Source organism: Drosophila sulfurigaster, chromosome 2R (assembly GCF_023558435.1).
Source record: "Drosophila sulfurigaster albostrigata strain 15112-1811.04 chromosome 2R, ASM2355843v2, whole genome shotgun sequence".
Taxonomy (NCBI): domain Eukaryota; kingdom Metazoa; phylum Arthropoda; class Insecta; order Diptera; family Drosophilidae; genus Drosophila; species Drosophila sulfurigaster.
The window spans coordinates 15,174,553-15,194,749 of NC_084882.1; the positions used below are offsets into that span (position 1 = coordinate 15,174,553).

At 38.1% G+C, this 20,197-nt stretch overlaps 1 protein-coding gene across 1 annotated transcript; it reads left to right on the plus strand.

Annotated features, from left to right (window-relative positions):
- The first annotated feature begins 16,758 nt into the window (after positions 1-16,758).
- On the plus strand, positions 16,759-19,682 carry LOC133838137 (alpha-tocopherol transfer protein-like). The gene is made up of 5 exons (XM_062269123.1): positions 16,759-17,423; positions 17,493-17,600; positions 18,966-19,110; positions 19,162-19,375; positions 19,441-19,682. The coding sequence occupies exons 1-5, from the start codon at positions 17,149-17,151 to the stop codon at positions 19,593-19,595; spliced, it is 897 nt and encodes a 298-aa protein (XP_062125107.1). The 5' UTR covers positions 16,759-17,148; the 3' UTR covers positions 19,596-19,682.
- Positions 19,683-20,197: the final 515 nt, after the last annotated feature.

Genomic DNA, 20,197 nt, shown 5'->3' on the forward strand with positions numbered 1-20,197 from the left:
GAGCCGAAGTCGAAGTCGAACTCGAAACTCTGAAACTGGAGTGAGGTTATGTTGCAACTCCTTTTGCCTACAATTCCCGAAATTTGGACTGACCCCAACAAATAGTTTTATACTTTTTTGGGTCATTGGCTGGAGATCCTACGCATCCATGCACACTAAAACAAAACACACAGATACACACACACACATGCGTCAGCTAAAAATAACGATGAGCTCAAGTTTTGTTGTTTTCGAGAAAAGTTATAAAAGTTTCAGGAGAGCGAGACAGCAGAATTCCAGCTAACCCTATGAAATGATGATAGGAGGCAGCATTGTGCGTGCGTGAGCAGAGAGGGTAGAGGAGAAGGAGGAATAGTGTAAAAGGGGAGCAACAGGCTTTAAGCCAGTCACATAAAACGTAGGTCCAACAACAACAACAACGGCAGCAAACAACAACAGGTAGAAATCAAATAGAAAATGGAATAGACAAAAGGCAACAACTGCCACAAAGGCAAATGGAGGAAGTCGCAGAGCTAGCTGAGGCAGCGACCGAGGCAGCGCAGCAGCAGCAGCATAAACAACGGACACCAGCAGCACCAAACCACCGGCACGTAGCCACGCACACACACTCACAAGCATTGCTCTCTTACACAAACGCAACTAAGTTTGTCTATCTGCAAAGGCATTTCGAGTTTCATTTTATGTTTTGACCCCTTTTAAGTTCAAGAACCCTTTTCCTCACAACCTCACACACACAAACACACACACACGCGGGCAGAGAGCATGGAGTCAGGGCAGCAAACATACGCTCACACACAGCTCTTGAGCGGCAACTGAGTGCGCGCAAGCGACTCGTTAGAGATTTATAATGCAGGTCCGTACATACGACAGCCAAGCCCCACGGCGCCGACGTCGCAACTGCTTTATGCGGGCCACACATACAAATATATCTCGCCGTTGCTGCGCAGCCAGAGAGAGAGAGAGAGAGAGAACGTGGCAGCAAGAGCGCAAGTCTCCAACGAAAAGCTTAGCTCAGCACAGCTCTCAGGCCCTGTGTAGAGTTGGAGCGCATCACAGCCTGTGGCTTGTTATTGTTTTGACACTACTCGCTCTCTTGTTGGGTATGTTGTTGTTGGCACCGCGACTGCGACTGTTGGATTTTGTTTTTGGGGTGTCGTAGAATGCCAAGTCACATTATTTCAGCTTCGTTTTCAATACTGGGCGCAACAAGTGTATTTCGTTTTGTTTTTGATTTATGCATGCGCTTTGCCTTTGCCTGGCATTTCGCTCTGCGACGGCGACGGCGATCGCTGCGATTCTGCTTCGAATTATTAATTGATTGATGAAAACTAATTATGTTAATTGGATAATGAAATGAAATGTGTCAAGACGGAGTTGTGTTGATGTTGTTTGGCTGTTGTTGTTCGTGTTATTTATGCTGTTGTTTTGGCAAGCAGCTGACAAGCAAGCTGTCGCCTTCTAACAATACTTGTGGATGAGCTTTTTTATTGTTCTCGCAAAAAGTTCACTTGACAGGTACATGAGTCACGTTTGTCAGGAAAAAAGCTTTTGCTGTGTGTTGTGCAACGAGTGTTCTCATTCATTGTAAACTTGGAAGGTGTGTGTAGAGTTAAAATGCCCTGAGACGACTTCGACTGCTACTATTGCTGCTGCGTCTGATATCATCAAAAGCTCGATCGTCGGTTTCGCTTATCTGCATGCCCAGCCCATGTATCTTGTTTCTTGTTTCTAATGTGGCAATACAAATGAACAGTTACATCCTCCGCACCACAAAATCAACAACATAAAGAGGGCGAGCAACAGTAACAACAACAACAACAACAGCAACAACAATGTCTAAAAAGCTGCTCATGGTCATTGTGCCATAAATGGCAACGAAACGAAATTGAAATTAAGCAAATGAGTGGGAACACAGACGCAACGCAAAGGAAAACAAAACTAACAACAATAGCAACAACAACGTTGAAAACAAGTCGTCAAAGTCCAAGTGTAAGTTTTGCTCTCTGTCTAGCATTTGAAGGCGGATGCGCACCTAGAAGCAACAACAGCAGCCAAATGAGGAAGAGGAGCAGCTTCAGTTGTTATCGTTGTTGTAGCGGATGCTGTGCCAAACTAACTCAACTGGGCCAACAAAAAAAAAAACGAGACGAAACGAAATGAAATGAAACAAACGAAACCAAACAAAAGCAACTGCGCAATCCGTTGGCTAACTGGCTTTGGGGCTAACTGTCTCTCACTCCGCCCGTCCACCCGTCCGTCCATCCGTCCGTCTGTCTGTCTGGCAGGTTCTCGAAGGCCTTGCTGTATAGTATTTATGGCCGCTGCGCATGCGTTTGCCAGTGGCATCGACAGCAACAGCAACAGCAGCCGCTGTTCAGTCCGTGACTGGGCCACATGTCCCACGCGTTAATTTACATATCAAAATCCAAGCAGTCTATCGGTACATTTTACGCAATCCCAACTCAAGAATGCAACTCAAGAAAGCGCCGCTGTAAAAGGGAGAGAAAGGGTTTCTTTCTTTTATTCGTTCGTTCGTTCGTTCAGCTCAAAACTTTGCTGTGCGTATCATAAAAAATAATAAAAATGCGCGACGCTTTTAACATAAAAATCTATATATACTCACACACAAGTGAATGAAATGAATGAACGTGGCCAGCGCGAACGCATGTAAATTGGCGGCCCATGTAAAGTTACTTTCCACTTTTGGACTTTTGTCCAGCAAGACGACGACGTCGAGTCAGGTGGCCACGACTAACTAACTAACTGCCAAACGGACTACGCACAGTGGTTTAAGTCCCAATTATGCAGCATAACATTAATTAACTCTTTCCTTGTTAAGTCATAATTTGAGATACCCAAATGTGGTTTTAGAATCAAGATACTACAGAACAGATAATAGTTTTTATTCCTCACCTAGGTTTGATTGCTTTTTACGCGGCTCTAATTGTATAATGGAATGGATTTATTTTTATTTATATTTTTGTATGTTATAATATTTCTTTCTTTAAATTTGTTTTATTGATTTTCTAAAATTTGAAATTAAATTTTTGGTTTACATTTTTTTCCGAAAGTTAACTTAACCTTTAAATAATAATTTGTTTTAAATAATTAGATTCTACTTCTGTTTTAATGATATAAAGTAACTATTCCTTAAATGTCTGCCCTATTTATACTTCCTTATATTTTTTAAAATCTAAATTATTCTTTAATATTTTTTTAAATTTAATGATTTTTAAATTTGTTAGCTAGTTTTATACAAGAAAGAATGTAAGTGTTATAAAATCCTTTTAAGTTTATTAAAGAAAATTTATCTTTTTTTTTTGTTTTTAATTCTATAAATCTTTGTATATTTTTTGTAGAATGCAATTAACATTTATTTTCTGTTATCGCGTTGTTAGTACCCTTTTAAGTTGTAAAGGAAATTTACTAGGGTATGGAAGTCTTTTGTATTTTTGGAGCGTGTGTCCATTTGTGGAGTTGACAGACGGCGATGACAGAGAAGGTTCGTAAATAAATCGTAAATAGCAAGGCTGGCATACGGGCGGAGTCCTAAGCTGTGATTGTGATTTGGATCTTCCGCTTGAAGAGGCAACGAGTGTGTGGCACACTCAGTACAGGTTGCAACGCATTATTTGACGCGTTTTTACTGTTACGAGTCGAAAGCAAAGATCGCTCTCCTCCCTTTCTTTTACTCTGCCTTTACCTTTACCTCTACCACTCTGCCTCGCCCTCTCGCTCTCACTCTCTCCAGTTCAATGACCGAAAACGGACTGCCGTCCCGACCCGTGCTGTCTTTTGTTGTTGCTGTTGCTGCTGTTGTTGTTGTTGTCGCTTCTTTCGCGGTTCTTCCTGACTGCCTTCTTCGCCTGCTGCTTCGTCTAGCTTTCTATTGTTTGATGATTTCCAAAAAAGAAAAAAACCTAAAAAAAAGAGTAAGAAACGCTTGTGGGTTTTAACCCTACAACGAGCAGCCACGGGAACGGGAATGAGAATGGGAATGGTGGGGAATGAGGAATGGGAAGCTAACACGCTGCCCACATCCACATTCCAACCTGTTGTCTCTGTGTATCTATGTTCGAGTGTGTGTGTTTGTGTGTGCGTGTGTGATAGTTTCTTTGGGTCTTTTCTCTATAGTATGTGGCTGTGTCTGAGCTCAGCTTGGAGCAAACGCTGAGGATTAATAATGCGAGTGGGCATGATGATGTATTGACGATTCTGTTGCCGAAAAAGTCCAGAGATCTTTGACGCACACGGTCATTGACTTTCCAATTACTTTCTGCTGCTGCTGCTCACTTGGCCAGGGACGTTTTGTGTTTTTTGGGCCCCATAGGGTACAATAATTCTCAGTTCTCGCTATTCTCAATTCTATGTGTGTATGATTAATGGCTTTCTTTACACTATCTACAAATTAAATTGTGACTCGCTTTTTACTAGTGCACACACGTACAAATAGCCGAGTGAATCCTATATGCTATTCACCTTTAGTGTAATCAATCATTTCGCGATAATCAGTTAGCTATGGAGGATCATAGAAAAGGTGCAGGATTACGAAATCTTACTTTACAATTTGTATACAACATTTTTAAGCTGCTACCTAACAATAGATGGTGCCCCAGGCTGAATCAACTGGAGCTTTAAACTGTACAAATTGATGTTTGTAAATTCCTTTGGCTCTCAGCTCTCAGCTCATTAGCATGTACAGAAACTATTAACGCAAAGTCTACCCTAATAAAATCAGTTAATGCATTACGCAACAGCAACAGGTTCAAGACCCTAACTGCTTTAACTGACGTGTGACGTTGTCACCGAGTCATGGGAAACTGTCAGCTAGCCAGGCCAAGCTATAGGAATGGAAAATTGGAATTGTAATCGGACCACCCCCATTACTTAACATTGCTGCATACCGCACCTCAAAACGAAAAAAAAATAAATAAATAAATCCCAGACCATGGCCATAAATACACTCGTGAGCAGAAAAGCGTAACGAGTGCATTGAAATTCTATGTGAAAATTGCATTTTGATTTTTGGGAGAAATCTAGGAAAATTTTCTAAGAGGGAGTATGGAATGGCAATAGTGATATGTTGGTTGTTCCTGCAAACAGTGAAAACTGTAACAGGGACTGTGCAGGGAATCAATGTAATTATTCACCCCTCGCATTGACTGAAGGCATTTCCGTTTGAAAGAGAACCCGCAGGTCCGTTCCGTAGAGTTTAGAGGGGCCTTGGCCTGACCCTCGGCATTTGCGCGATTATTCTAACAGAGAGCGCCCAAGTGTCCGGAAATGAGATGCAAATATTATGTGGGATTCATGACCATGTCCTTGTGAAGCTCACAACATCCGCACACACACACACACACACACACCAAGAGCATTTTTCGAGCCCTGGACAACAATTAAAAACTGTCCATGCGCCGCTGACTTTGCCATTGAGGGTTGCACATTCCTCACAATGCGCCTCGCCTCGCCTCGCATTATTGAAATTTATAAATGAGGTCATCTATTTACCCTAGACATCATATAAGTATGTTTACTTGTACATTGTTAGAGTCGGCGACGCCTTCTGGCGGCCCAAGAAAATTGTCTTGGCCTTTATGCACGTGCATTTTCCATCCAAGAAAATGAAAATTTCCCTGCTTCACTGGTTTTATACCACATAATTTTATAAACGACGGAGTATACAGTATGATAAGATCTATTTATGTTGTGAGTATCTATCGTAATGTGTTGTGGAAATTATGCAAAGTTCTTGAGGCGCTACGAATTTCTCTGGACACGCCACAGGTTCCAAAAGAACGGAACTGATCCTGAGAAATGCATTTCTAAAGGCATTTTTATTCATATTTTCAAATTATACACAACTTTCTTAAGCAAAACATTTATCCTGAGAAACTCAACTATTAAAGATAGTATGCAAAATATGTATATACTTTTGACTTTCTTTGAATATATTTTAAAATTTATTATACTACATTTATATGACAATGAAGTGTTTTTATAGACGTTTTTCTTAAGAAAGAAATTTATCCTGAGAACAGTTTTTAATATGCTAATTATTAATATTGTTATTCTATGGTTTACATCTTTTTACTATTTAAAAATTCTTTATATAGTTTTAGTATAGTATGTCGATTTATCAAAATATTATATTAGTAATCAAATTGAAGATTTTTATCCAAAAAAATCCTCTGACAACTGTTCAACTCAGTAAATCACAAACTATTTGAATTTTTGCCTAGATTCTTTTATAAGATATTAAAGATTGTATTAGAAATTTTTTGCAGAGATTTGGAAAAGTGCTTAAGGAATTTAGTTCTAGATCATTGGTAGCATTTGCATGTTAATGAAATCCACATTAGAAGTCTCTTATTTGTAACATATTTTGGGCGGATTTAGGTCAAACGAATCATGGCAATAAGTGGAAACATATGTGCAATCTTTATAAGAGAGGCGACACAAACAACTTCCCAAGTTAAGAGATAGAGAAACGACCCAGTGAATAGAACTGGGAGCTGGGATTGTAGGGAATCGTGGAATTATGTGATAAACAGATCTCCCATTGTAAATTCACATGGCAAGCGAGAGCGTATCTCATTATTTATCATCCTCGCTGCGAGCATCGCTGAAGCAACAGGAAAATAAGAATCTAACCCCCGTTTTGGAGTGAACCAGCGAGGGGCAATTGCGTCCAGAGAGAGAATCTAGGCGCAAATCATCAGCCGCGAAGTTCAACGAACCTAGACACATGGCTCGCTCTCTCGCTCTCGCTTTGATTCTTGTTCCCTAGCTCTCTCCCTTTCTCTATCTCTCTGCCGCTCTATGCCTAGATTGTGTCCAAGCACAACTGTAAAGCATTGTAGCCGAGGCGGGGCAGAAGGAGGGAGGGAGACACTGGATCATCACAGGCCGCATTCACGGACGAAACGAAACGAAAGCACAAAGCGTTACAATGTTAATGGATATGGATACCAGTGAGAAGGGGAGCGAAAGAGAGCGAGACGCTGCCGCTGGCAGCTCCAGGCACATGGTTTGCTTTGGCACGCAAAGAAGCAAAACATTCTTTGGCCCAGGGAATTGTCGCGGTTAGGAAATTCGTAGAAATCTTCTTGGGTGCACCCATGGGATGGCCTTAGGTCTTAGGATTGCGCTCAACCGCAAAATAAAGTTGCTTTCTATCAGATGTCAGTATTTGAAACTAGTTACCACTTTTTGACATCCTTTCTAAGGAAAGCGTAATCAGAATATTTTATGTGTTTGATAAATCACTTCCTAGAAAAGAAAAATTATCATTGCGCATACCTAAAAATTAATAGCCGTAATTAATATAGGTTTTAGTACTAGTAAGGTTTATTAAAAGTGAAATTAATGTTCGTTTAGTTGTGAATGATCGCATGGATTTTAGCTTTAGATGTGTTCTTTTATTTCAATAAGCCGGCGCTTAAGTCTTTGCGAATTACTCCTAGATAAATACATATATATATATATATATAATATGATTGCATCCAAAGGTTTGGTTAATATTTTAGATACAATAATGAATTTTTAAGATTCTACTTTTGAATAACATGGATTTTCCACTTAAATAATCTTTAAATACGCATTGCTTGAATATGATGTTATGGAACTAATTATATTTATTTTGAGAATATTAACTCTTACACCTTATTCATGATATTCTTTAAGTCTGACACTAAATATTTAGATGACACATACGAATAAGCTGATAAAAATTTGACTGTCGAGAATATTTCGAACTTGATGTTATGAGAGATTAATTATTGACACACTAGTATAATATATTGATCTTATCTATTGTGATTTTAGCAGCTTACGTTTCAAACACAAAGACAGGCAGTTGAATAAGCGATTGTTCCGTGCTTTTCAGGAAAGCCAAAGATTCGTATTCGCAAGTGATTAATGTGCTTAATATAGTTGCTGTTTGAATTGTGATACATTTTGTGACTTATACCGTCATTAGTTTTGGGAGTGCGGGTCCTTTGACTCCGTTTTGGGAAAGTGAATTGATGGCGGCACTCAGTCATTGCATGCGAATCATTTGTGAATCGCTGTTAATTGCCTTGGCATCTATCAAGCGCATAATTTCTGCTCTTTCAGATACACACGTATCTTTGTTATTCATTCATGTTCGCTTGTGTGTGTGATGTGATTGTCATTGTGAATGCCAGCGAGCGAGCGAATGAGTATCAATTGTCTGCTTCCTTGGAGCAGCTCCCGTTTATGCATGCCACTCACTGCCTTCAACACATTTGGCTCCTGACTGTGCGCCACTTAAAAAATGAGACGATTTGCTCCTCTGTTGTTGTCCCCTCTCTCTCTCTTTCACTCTCGCTGTCTCTCTCGATTGTTGTTTCCTTAATGCTTTCTCTTCTGTTCCCATTTGGTGCAATATAATTTCACCATCCGGCAATGAGCTCGTAATTGCCAAGCACATTGCCTCTCTCTCTCTCTCTCTCTCTTTCTCCTCCTCTTCTTGCCACGCCTTTGCTGCCCCACAACTGCACTCTCTACATTCTCTACACTCTCTTGAAGTTGATGTGATCTGCAGCCCCTTTTCTCCAGTCTGCCTTTCGATCCTGTTCGACTTGGGCATGTCAAGTGTTTGCTTCCTTTCATTCTGCACTCAGCGAAAGGGTCGGAAAATATTGAATTCATAATTATGTAGATAGCGAATGCCGCGACTTGACTTCGCTTGCCACTAATTAGTGCCGCGTCTAGGCATCCCAACGGTCGCTGAATCTGCTGAAGCGCATCCCCGACACAGGACTGTTGTTGTGTTCTCTGTTGGACTCTCTTCCTGTTGCACCTTAAGGGTCACATTGCGACCCCGACGACGACAACATTTAAATATTCAAACGATCACTTCACACTCATACACACTCACGAATACATTCATACACGCGATCATCATCACTGTGATTGCAACCACCATGAAGCGACGGTTACCTGTTACTGTAACTGCTGCATCCCCATCCTATTTACGAGGGTTGCTAGACCATCTAATTATCATTTTTTAACATCGTTCGCTGACTCAGGTGTCGGGAGTCATCATCAGGTGTATTCACTGCCCGCGGTGGTTGCTCTTCTCTTCGTGTCTGCCTCAAGGATTTCAGAGACGCACGACTGAACGCTAACAGAAACAGAACACAACAATACGCTCCCTTTGTGCTTCCCTTCAGCTCGCTACCCTCCCCTCTAGTCCCCTAGTGAATATCAGACCCTCGACTTTGGCTTTGCATTTTGACTTTGACGTTGACTTTCGTCCTGTCAGACAATTATTTCAAAATGCGTTAATGCTTTTTGCCTCTTCTTCGTTCTCGTCTGTCTTTTGTGATCCTCTGACGTTCCCCTAAAAGGCCGCTTTATCACTCACTCGTACTCCCCTCTACTTCTCCGCTCCCTCAGCTCCTACCCTGTCTTTTGTCTGTGCCGCTGCCTGAAGTCTCTGCTCCTGACTCGCTGCCTGCAATTCACATTCCCGGTACGTCACAGTCGAATCGGTTGTGCTTTTGTTGATTTACTTGCTATACCTGCACCTGCCACACACAGTGGGGTATGAATGATTTGCATGAAACTTTTTCTTTATGACAGTGTATTATGTCTTTTATTTAAATTTAAATTGAAATTATTTATACTTTTATTTTTGTATAATTTTAAATATTATATCACTTCTTTCTTTAAAAAATATTTACATTTCACAAGTTGAGGTAGAATTATAATACTACTTAGGTAAATTGATAATGATGTGAAATAAAGAACATAAAATATATCTATGTTGTATAATTCTATTCAAATATTATTATTATTGATGAGAACGAGTTTTAACAGAAACAGAACACAACAATACGCTCCCTTCTTATCCTATAAATAAACTAGTGGCAATAAGATTGAATTCTAAATAAAACACGTTTCTTCGTTCTCGTCTGTCTTTTGTGATCCTCTGACGTTCCCCTAAAAGGCCGCTTTATCACTCACTCGTACTCCCTCTACTTCTCCGCTCCCTCAGCTCCTACCCTGTCTTTTGTCTGTGCCGCTGCCTGAAGTTATATTACTTATATCCTGTTGCTAGTAAACTTTATAGGATTTTTATGTCTCAAAAATATTTATTTATATTTTATTTCATTATAAGTTAATAAAGTAAATGATAGCGACACCTTAAATATATGTTGTATAATTCTATTCAAATATTTAATATTTTTTATTAATGATGAGAAGTTTTTTCTTATTTTATAAATAAACTAGTGGCAATAAGATTGAATACTAAATTAGTTTTTGAAGAATACTTTCCTTTTGCGATTCTACAGAAAAAATATTTATTTATATTTTATTTCATTAAAGGTAATAGGTGAATTAGCGAGATCACAACTTAATGCAGATTTATACTTATATTATTATATTTCATTCAGAAGTTGAAATATATACAACATTTTAATTATATTGAAAGGTTCAGTAGATGACAACTTTTCAGTTTTCTTACTCTAGGAAAATAAATTAATATCAATTTAATTTAACTAACAATACTACTTATTAAATCTACATCATTTAGGTAAGTATAGGCATAATATAGTCAGTCAAGCACATTTTCTGCTCACTTTATTGGCAATCTAAGTGACGATTGTTGCTTTTGTTATTCGTTCCCAGTCCCGTAGCGATCCGAGCGAGCCCTCGCCGCACATTTTGAGTGTTTGGCATTAATTTCCTGAGCATCCTGTTGCTTGCTCTTGCATGAAACAGGATGCCAATGACCGTGTAATACACAGGCTTTGTTTTATTATTGTTTTTTCTTCTCTTGTTGTTTTTTTTTTGTTTTTGTATAAGTATTTTTGTGTATTTTGCTTTGTTAATGGGGCTTTACCCTTAACGAGTGAAGTGTTTAGCTTTAACTGTTGCTAGTTTTGTGCGGCAACTGCAACTTTGTTGGGTTTCTAATTTGATTGCCTCTGTTGGCAACTCGCTAAACTCATATATAATTGTTCATTACGAGTGCAATAGTTGTTGTTTGTTATTATTATTGCTCTTTCTTTGAGGTGTGTTTAGCGGCCAATTTCCGCTTTTGCGGCGTGGCATAAAAATTAAACGATTGTTGCCTCGACTCCAGGCGACGACAATAACTGAGTATCTGCAATTATTGAGTGATTAGATACAAATGCAACAAGGATTGTGGCAGTTTAAATAATTTAAAACAGATTACGCTTAAGTAATTGATTAATTTATGGTTAAAGAGACGGAGAACAATTGGGTTACAAAGTGCAATAAAGGTAAAAGAAAGTTTCAAGCTGTATTGCGAATTCAAATACTAAGTTTACAATAGCAAATTTAAAACTAAAGTAATTTATTAAAGAGAAAAGTAAAAAAAATAAAAAATCATAAAATTATTAAAAAACTAGTTGTATAATTATATTTGAATCATCTTAAAAATTGTATAAATTGTTAAAGTTTTTCCTAAAAAAAAATTATTTCATCTAAAAATTTGTATAAATTTAAAAGTAAAATTAAATTTTTTAAAGAAAAAGTTGAACAATTTCCTTTTGATCATCCAACAATGAAAAATAAAGTATTTTAATAAAAGAAAAAGTTCACTACATTTTATTTTAATCATGTAAATATATTTAAGTAAAAAGCAGATGAATGTTACATTTCGCAGAGTAAATTTTTCAGTTGAATTCAGTTGTTTGAGGCGTTAGCTATTTAATTTATTTTGTTGTCAAGTATCTTGGACTAGAAAGACAGCCTTTCTTGTAATTTAAAGAATTTTAAATGTTGGAATGTGAATATGAATACGAATGCCAGAAGCTGTAATATTCGCATAGAGCAAATAATAATTTATGCAAATTTCATTCTAAATTCAGATGCCAAATGCTTACAAGAAAAAGCTTAACATATTTTTGTTTATACAGATTTGCAGAAGAATTTCAAAGAATTCTGTGTTCAACTCTTTAAATAATAATCCTTATATAACTGGCCATAACAAAATTACCTCATTTCTCTATTTGCTTATCACACTTTTGCCTTATGTTAAATAGCAGATGAAGAAAATTACAAAAATAATTGAACAAAGTCGTGCGCTTCGTTTGAGAGAAAAATAAAGTTGAAATAAAATAAAAAGGCAACAAATCAAAATCAATTTGTCAAGCGGCACTTGCCACCGTAAATAAAAGCGAATAACAACAACAGCAACAACAACAACAACAACAACTGCAACTATGGCCAGTGGCAAGTGGCAAGCGACAGACGACAGAGCATATAAAAAGACGTTCGAACGGCAATCAGAAATCAAAACAAAAACCGCTAAAATAACAGAAAAAGTCTCGAAAAAGTGGCGCGCATGCGCAAACGAGTTTCTCTATGTGTCAAAGAAGCTGAAGCAACTTTAGAGGAAGGAAGAGGTTGCGGGATGGCGGGTTTGTTAAGCGGCAATCCCAATCGAAATGGGCATCAGAATTGAAGCTTTTTTCTGTTGCTGTTGTTGTTGTTGTGGCAAACGGCAAGCGCGTGGCAGTGGCAACAATCAACACGGGGCCCCAGTTCCAGGCACAACACAAAAAAGAGGCGCGCCACAACAACGGCAACGAGACTGGGGCAGCAGAAGCGGCCCATTGTTTGCAACAAAACACGTAGGGCAACCCATACAAATGAGTCAGAGAATCGAATTGAAATGAACAGGATCCGCTATTGAAGAGCAGGCGAAAAAACGAGTAAGTGCACCAAGATCAGCAACACCAAGTGAAGTGTGAGTGAGGCAGCGAGTTGTATGCAAAACGACGCGACAACTTCATTTGTCGTACAACGGAAACGACAGCAGCAACAACAGCAGCAACAACAACAGCAGCAGCGGTGGCAGCTTGAGGGGGCAACAACTTGCTGTCTGTGCTGCTGCTGCTGCTGCTGCACGTCGCCCAGTCAAATTGAGGTTAAGTAATGCAGTCAAATGCGTGAAAAATGACAACAACAACGGATAAGCCACTTTTATGCTTATGCAGCAGGAGCAGCAGCAGGGGGTGCAAAGGGGGGACCACAAAAGGAGGACAACAGCGTGCGCTCATGCGCCAAAGTCAAAATCGAAGTCGAAGTCGCAGTCGAAGTCGAAGTGGAAGCCAAACCCCAAAAAGGAGGCTCACTAACTGCGTGTAGGATTCGCTGCGTGACGGCAACATCAAAACGAGGCACGTTGCATACGACACCAAAAATGATGTTGTCATCGAGCATTCCTGCAATTGGTTTTCGCTGTGCTTTGCCTTGTTTTTGGGGTCAGCAAAAGTGACTCATGTCAGTCACGAGCCAGTCACCAAAAGTTCCCAAGTTAGTGGTAATTAATTTTCTGCATGGCACCTCAAACGATATGCTATTGGAAGCTTGACACTGCGACACCTGTGTGCTGTGCTGCGACAGCGATCCCAGAATTTGCAAGGCTGCTGCCTCCTCATCCACATCGACAACCACAGCCACATCCAAAGTCAAAAACTGGTTGCAACAAAATGCCGTTTGCTCTTTGCGCGCAACTTCTAATCCGTTGGAATTTCAGACACGCCAAAGTGGCACACAGACTGACGTTAGACACACAGCTGTAGACGGAGACACAGACGGTGGCATAGACTGGGGCAGAGCCAGAGAGACAGGTTGAATAGCAGCGAGAGACCAGCATGTTGTAGTTGCTGTTGCTATTGCTGTTGTTGCTGCTGCTGCTGCTGTTGAAGCTGAAGTCGAGTGCCTCTTGAGCTGTCCACTTGTAGCTGCGACTCTGGCATTGCCTGCTTCGACTTCTACTTCTACTTCTGCTGGTGTTGCTGCTGCTGGCAAAATGTCAAAAGTCTGGCCGCAGAATGGGGCCGACGCGACGTTGGCATAACTAGGAATATATCTATGAAAGTTGCTTAGAAGTTGGGCTCGGCCAACACTGATCCTCCATTTGAATTAACATGAATGAATAGCTCAACTGATTTATCGCGAAACAATTGATTTTTAATTACGATGACTTTAATAGCTGCGCAGATTATGAGAAGTCAGCCTTCGTACAGGTGTTATTAATAAGTATTTCCACTGAAGTGGCACATCACGCTATGCTTTCAAGTTTATTGTCAGAATACAGTGTTAACCGAGAAATCTTGTAAGAAATACAAATTCAACTAAATTGAATTAAGTCTAAATTGTGAAAATATAGTAAAATACACTATAGGAACTATGATATTTACAACAATAAAACATTGTAAAATTTGAAAGCAAAATAAAACATTTTTCGAAAAAAGAATTGTTGAAACACTACAATTTTAGCCCAAATAAAAATATAACTACTATATAAATGTAGATCATATTGTAGGACTAAGCTGTATATATTTTTACTTAATTACATTTACGGCGTAACTAAAAAAAGTATAATATAAGACGATTTGTTTTAAAAACTCAATTAGAAACAAGTAAGAAAGCTACAGTCGAGTGTGCTCGACAGTGAGATACCCGCTACCCATTTTGTATAAAAGCAATATATTTTGCGGTATTATTCTCAAAACATACCAATTATACTACAAAAATACTAAAAATATATTTTGGGGTATTATTATTAAAATATACCGAATATACTAAAAATACTAAAAATATAACAAATTGTATATTTGGTATATCAATATAGTACCGCATTCAAAATATACCATAGACGGCACAATATACCAGATTGTCGGCCAAAGCAAACTAGACTCCTAGTAAGTAGGCGTTTTTGCCCATACAAAAGTATTTCTTTAATAGCTTCGACAAATTTTCAAGAATTATAAATACAATAGTTATTATTGTATATACCAAAATTTGCAATTCTAGCTTTACAATTACGCTTGTTATTCGATTTTTTTGATTTGCGGGGGCGGAAGTGGGCGTGTCAAAAATTTGAAACAAACTTGATCTGTGTGCAAACATAAAAAATGCTGTCGAAAAAAAATTATAGCTCTATCTCTTATAGTCTCTGAGATCTAGGTATTCATACGGATAGACACACAGACGGACAGACACACAGACGGACATGGCTAGATTGTCTCGGCTGTTGATGCTGATCAAGAATATATATACTTTATGGGGTCGGAGATGCTTTCTTCTACCTGTTACATACATTTCCTGCCGGCACAAAGTTGTAATACCCTTCTACACTATGGGTAGCGGGTATAAAAATAAACAATTATTTAGATATTATAATACAGTTTAACACAGATGAAATAACTACAGGTAATCTTACAATTTAAATAATTTGATTTAAATGCAAGGCTTAATTAACAAATATAAGAGAAAATATGATCGATAGCGAATTAGAATATTTTGCATAAATACAAAATTACTTAAACACAAAATTAGTGTGATAGAATATTTAAATATCACAATTACAGCTCAATAAATTAATAATTCATTTTAGATTAACAACAAATTATAATCATTATTTATTAATTACTTAAAATATGTATCAATAAAAAAAACTTTTGAATTGAACTTTTGAATAAAAAACAAGTAAGAAAGTTACAGTCGAGTGTGCTCGACTGTGAGATACCCGCTACCCATTTTTAATAAAGGCAAAAAATTGCGGTATCATTTTCAAAATATACCGAAAATATTTTTAAAAAAAATACTAAAAATATACCAAATGGTATGTTTCGTATATCGATATAGTACCGCATTCAAAATATACCATATACGGCTCAAAATACCAGATTGTCAGCCAAAGCAACTCAGACCCCTAGTAAGTAGGCGTTTTTGCCCATACAAAAGTATTTCTTTAATAACTTCCACAATTTTTATCTGATCGCAACCAAATTTTCAGGAATCATAAATACTATAGTTATTATTGTATATACCAAAATTCGCAATTCTAGCTTTACAATTACACTTGTTATTCGATTTATTTGATTTACGGGGGCGGAAGTGGGCGTGGCAAAAATTTGAAACAAACTTGATCTGCGTGCAAACATAACAAATGCTGTCGAAAAAAAATTATAGCTCTATCTCTTATAGTCTCTGAGATCTAGGTGTTCATACGGACGGACGGACAGACGGACAGACACACAGACGGACAGACGGACATGGCTAGATCGTCTCGGCTGTTGACGCTGATCAAGAATATATATACTTTATAGGGTCGGAGATGCCTCCTTCTACCTGTTACATACATTTCCTGCCGGCACAAAGTTATAATACCCTTCTACCCTATGGGTAGCGGGTATAAAAAACAAATAAAACACTTTCCAACAAAACAGAAATTATTTAAACACTACAATTTCAGCACAAATACAATAACAATTTAGAGCAAAGCTCTAATTAATTTTATCACTATAATTCAACTAATTAAACACTAAAATATTGTATAATATCTTATATAATTAAGAATATACAGAATTAACTCAATGCGTCTAATCTGAATTTTGTTGCTTAGCTGCAAATAAAGGGAAGCTTATTAAGACACTGCGAAGTAAAGTTGCAACCGAATTTCGCAGTAAAAATGTATATCACTTATACGTAATGGTGTCCGATGCGGTTGAATAACAACAACATCGTTTCCCAGGGGAGTTTCATATTAATCAGTGAGGCGTTTCGCGATGCCGAGCGAATGAGCGAACTCCAGGGCCAATTCTCGAGCACACGCCAAGCGTTCATAATAGGCCATCATAAAAAATGTGAAAAAAATAATAACTACATTACTCTCGTTACTGGACGGCGGCGAGTATCAGATATTACACAACCGAAAAGTTTAATGATAGTTTGAAAGAGGTAAAAACGGAAAAACTTGAATTTTCACGCAAGTGCATGATGGAAGTGAAATGATCAAGTGAGCGAGCGAGTGAGTGAGTGGAGAGTAGGCAACCAGTTGCAGTTTTCCACCTCGATCCGAAAAAGCAACAACAACGAAACAACAGTCGAAATTACTATCACGTCACACAGAGGCGGTAGGTGGAAGGTGGCAGCGGCTGCTGAGGGAACGGGCAACCAGTTTCACTTGCGAAAGCAAACAGCTTCAATTTCAATTTCAATTTCATTCGAGAGTCGACCGTCGATAGTGGGAAACGCGTTTTTCAGCAGCAGCAACGTCTCGCCAAAAAAAAAAATAAAAGTATCTTTAAGTATTTTGTGTTGTGCCAAGTTGCCAATAAATCAAACTGTGCTGAAATGAAGGAAGCCGATCTGGATGAACAATATGCTCGCTTTCCAGAGATTAAGCGTGCCGAGGTGCAAAAGTTTGTCGATTGGATACACGCCCAACCGCACTTCTCCGCCCACTTCTCAGAGGGCGAGGCTCTGCACTTTTTCTATGCCTGCAAATACAGCATGGAAGTGGCCAAACAGGTCCTGGACACGAATCTGACGGCTCGCACCCATTTGGACGAGTTCTTTGTGAACCTGGATATCGAGTCCAATGAATTGAAACGCGCCATGAAAACGGTGTAAGTTCAGAGCTCATAAATTATCCTGTGGCACCGTTGTACCTCAACAAACTTAACTTGTATTTGCAGATCGGTTGTGCCGTTGCCAGGAACCACGCCTGAGGGATATCGCGTTATTGTGGGCAAACTGTCCGATTTAACTACCGCAAATTTCAACTACGCCGACCTCATGAAACTGTAAGCTATAAAATATATAATGCAAGATTACAGTATAAGTCGAACTGCACATAATTTTGTATAGCTCTGGAAGATTTTTTTATACTCGCTACTCATAGGATAGAAGGGTATTATAACTTTGTGACTCCAGGAAATGTACTATATGAAATGCATATACAGGCAAAAGAAGGCATCTCCGGCCCTATAAATTATATGTTTATTCTTGATCAGCGTCAACAAGAAGATAGCCATGTCCACCTGTCTGTCTGCCCGTCCTTAAGAATACTTCAGACTCTAGACGAGATAGAGATATCACTTTTTTCCGACCCCACACATCGATTAAAATAAAATAGCAAGTGTAATGTTGAAGTTGGATTTTTGATAAATACAATAATATCTATAGTCTTAATGATGCTTCAAAATTTTATTGACAACCTGGTATATTTTACACTCTATGGTATATTTTAAATGTAGTACGAAATACCTATTATAGCCAAGTCGAGGACTTAGCTTTCTTACTTGTTTTTGATTTCCTAACCTGAACAAATTTGTTATACAACAATTGGTTCCATATTGTATCCGATTCTTTAATACCACTAGCACAAAATTCATAAAACTGTTAGCTTTGTCTTTTTATTTTTAGTACCCTTAACGTGACAATTTGTAAAACAGAATTGGTTTTTTAACTTGAAAATTTTATTTACGAATACAATTTAATTTTTTAATTTACTAAACTGTTCAGATTCTAAAAGTCAATATGTTCCTGAACTTCAAATTTTATTAGGATTCTTTGTGTACTTTTAAGAGTTGTAAGTAGTCATAAATTTTATATTGGAGATAAAATGAAAGAGTATTTAAATACTTAGCTTAGATAAAGGAACAAATAATGCTCACTATTTAGCTTAAGTTGCCAACGTCATTAGCAATCAATTAATCAATTAAATGTGCCCGTAATTGTCATTAAAAAACGATCCCCACAAAGGCTATAAATATAATTTACAGTCTATTGCAGGTAAGTATATAATAAGTTTAGAGTACTTAAAGCTATTACCAGCTTACGTGCACTTACAAGTCCAGTCAAGTTCGAATGTCGTCGTTATGACAGAGACCTTTGAGAGATCAAAGTGCCTAAGGTCGTAGTGTGTTAGTGAAAACGTCAGCTTAACTATAAACACGCATCATAGCGGCATGTCCAGATACAGATACGAATATATATGGTGACAGATACAAGTATCACTGTTTGTGAATACGCAAAAAAGCAGCTTTCAACTTAATGATTAGCAATTAAGTTGGTTAATATAATGACAGTGGTTGCGGGGTTAATTAATTATTTGTTCTATTAATAGTTTAACTATTATTTGTGTTCTCTTTCCATTTTATTTTTAGCTACTGCATGATATTCGATTTATGGATGTACGAGGATGGAATTCAAAAGGGTCATGTGATTGTCATCGATCTCAAGGGCTGCTCTCTAGGTCACGTGGCGCGCATTGGATTGTTGCAAATGAAAAAGTTCCTCTTTTATCTGCAGGTAAGTTAAAAATAATATTAGTAAAATCATATATTAACAGTTTTCCTTTAGGAAGCAGCAGCTGTAAGGCTTATTGGCTTCCACTTTATCAATATTGTACCCTTTATGGACAAAATAATGGCTCTGATGACTCCCTTTATGAAAAAGGAACTTACTTCCATTTTGTATATGCACAGCGATCTGAATGAATTCTTTAAGTTTGTACCGCAAAATATGCTACCCAAGGATTACGGAGGACCACTAGAGGAGACCTGTGTGGCCAAGGGTAATAATTTATTAAATGATTCTTGTTTGATTTGAACTCTTAATTATTATAATACTTCATTATAGAGCTGTACTATCAGAAATTAATGGATAATCGCAAGCAGATGCTCGAGTTTGAGACAAGACATCAGGTCAATGAGAAACTCCGACCTGGCAAGCCAAAGAACGCCTCCGATCTGTTTGGCATCGAGGGTAACTTCAAGAAATTGGATATCGATTGAGCAAACCTATGGAAGTTGGTAATTTAAATACAATCTGGTTTTGTTTTCTTGGTGTAAGATGCGTAGCTAATAAATGTTGATATTGTAAAAAAATGTAATGTGCATTATTTTGGAAGAGCCTTAAAATCTAATAATGCCATTCTATAGTCCTAGTTATCCTGAACACAAAGATATGTGCCGAGAGATGATTGAGGATTAACAACTAAAAAAGTCCTTTGCCGAAAAACTTATATCTCATATATCCTGCCGAAGGACATTTATTGCTAAGATCGCAAGCACCAACTTTATCGATCTGCATCAAACAAATATGACGTCATCTAAGAATCCAACACTTGTAATTTTTTTGGCCCGCTGCCCAAGAGAAAGAGGTAAAACTTTCAAATTGCAGGATAACTCAAGAACTAGAAGGACGATTTGAATGTAGTAGGTGTCATCAATATCTATCGTTTGGCACAGGACACGCAAGGATCGGACAGGATACGCCGGAGATAGACGCTATTTTATGTATACAAAAAAGTCCTTGTAACTTGGCCGTTTGCAGGACATTCGTCCTTTTTAGCATGCCAATCGGTTTGTATTGATTAGAGCTATCATTGTGCCAA

Bases quoted from the DNA above. Each gene is read 5' to 3' on its own strand.
- LOC133838137 (XM_062269123.1), top strand. From the start codon at position 17,149: ATGAAGGAAGCCGATCTGGATGAACAATATGCTCGCTTTCCAGAGATT. The intron at 19,111-19,161 runs GTAAGTTAAAAA...GTTTTCCTTTAG, and splicing joins AGTTCCTCTTTTATCTGCAG to GAAGCAGCAGCTGTAAGGCT. The intron at 19,376-19,440 runs GTAATAATTTAT...ACTTCATTATAG, and splicing joins GGAGACCTGTGTGGCCAAGG to AGCTGTACTATCAGAAATTA.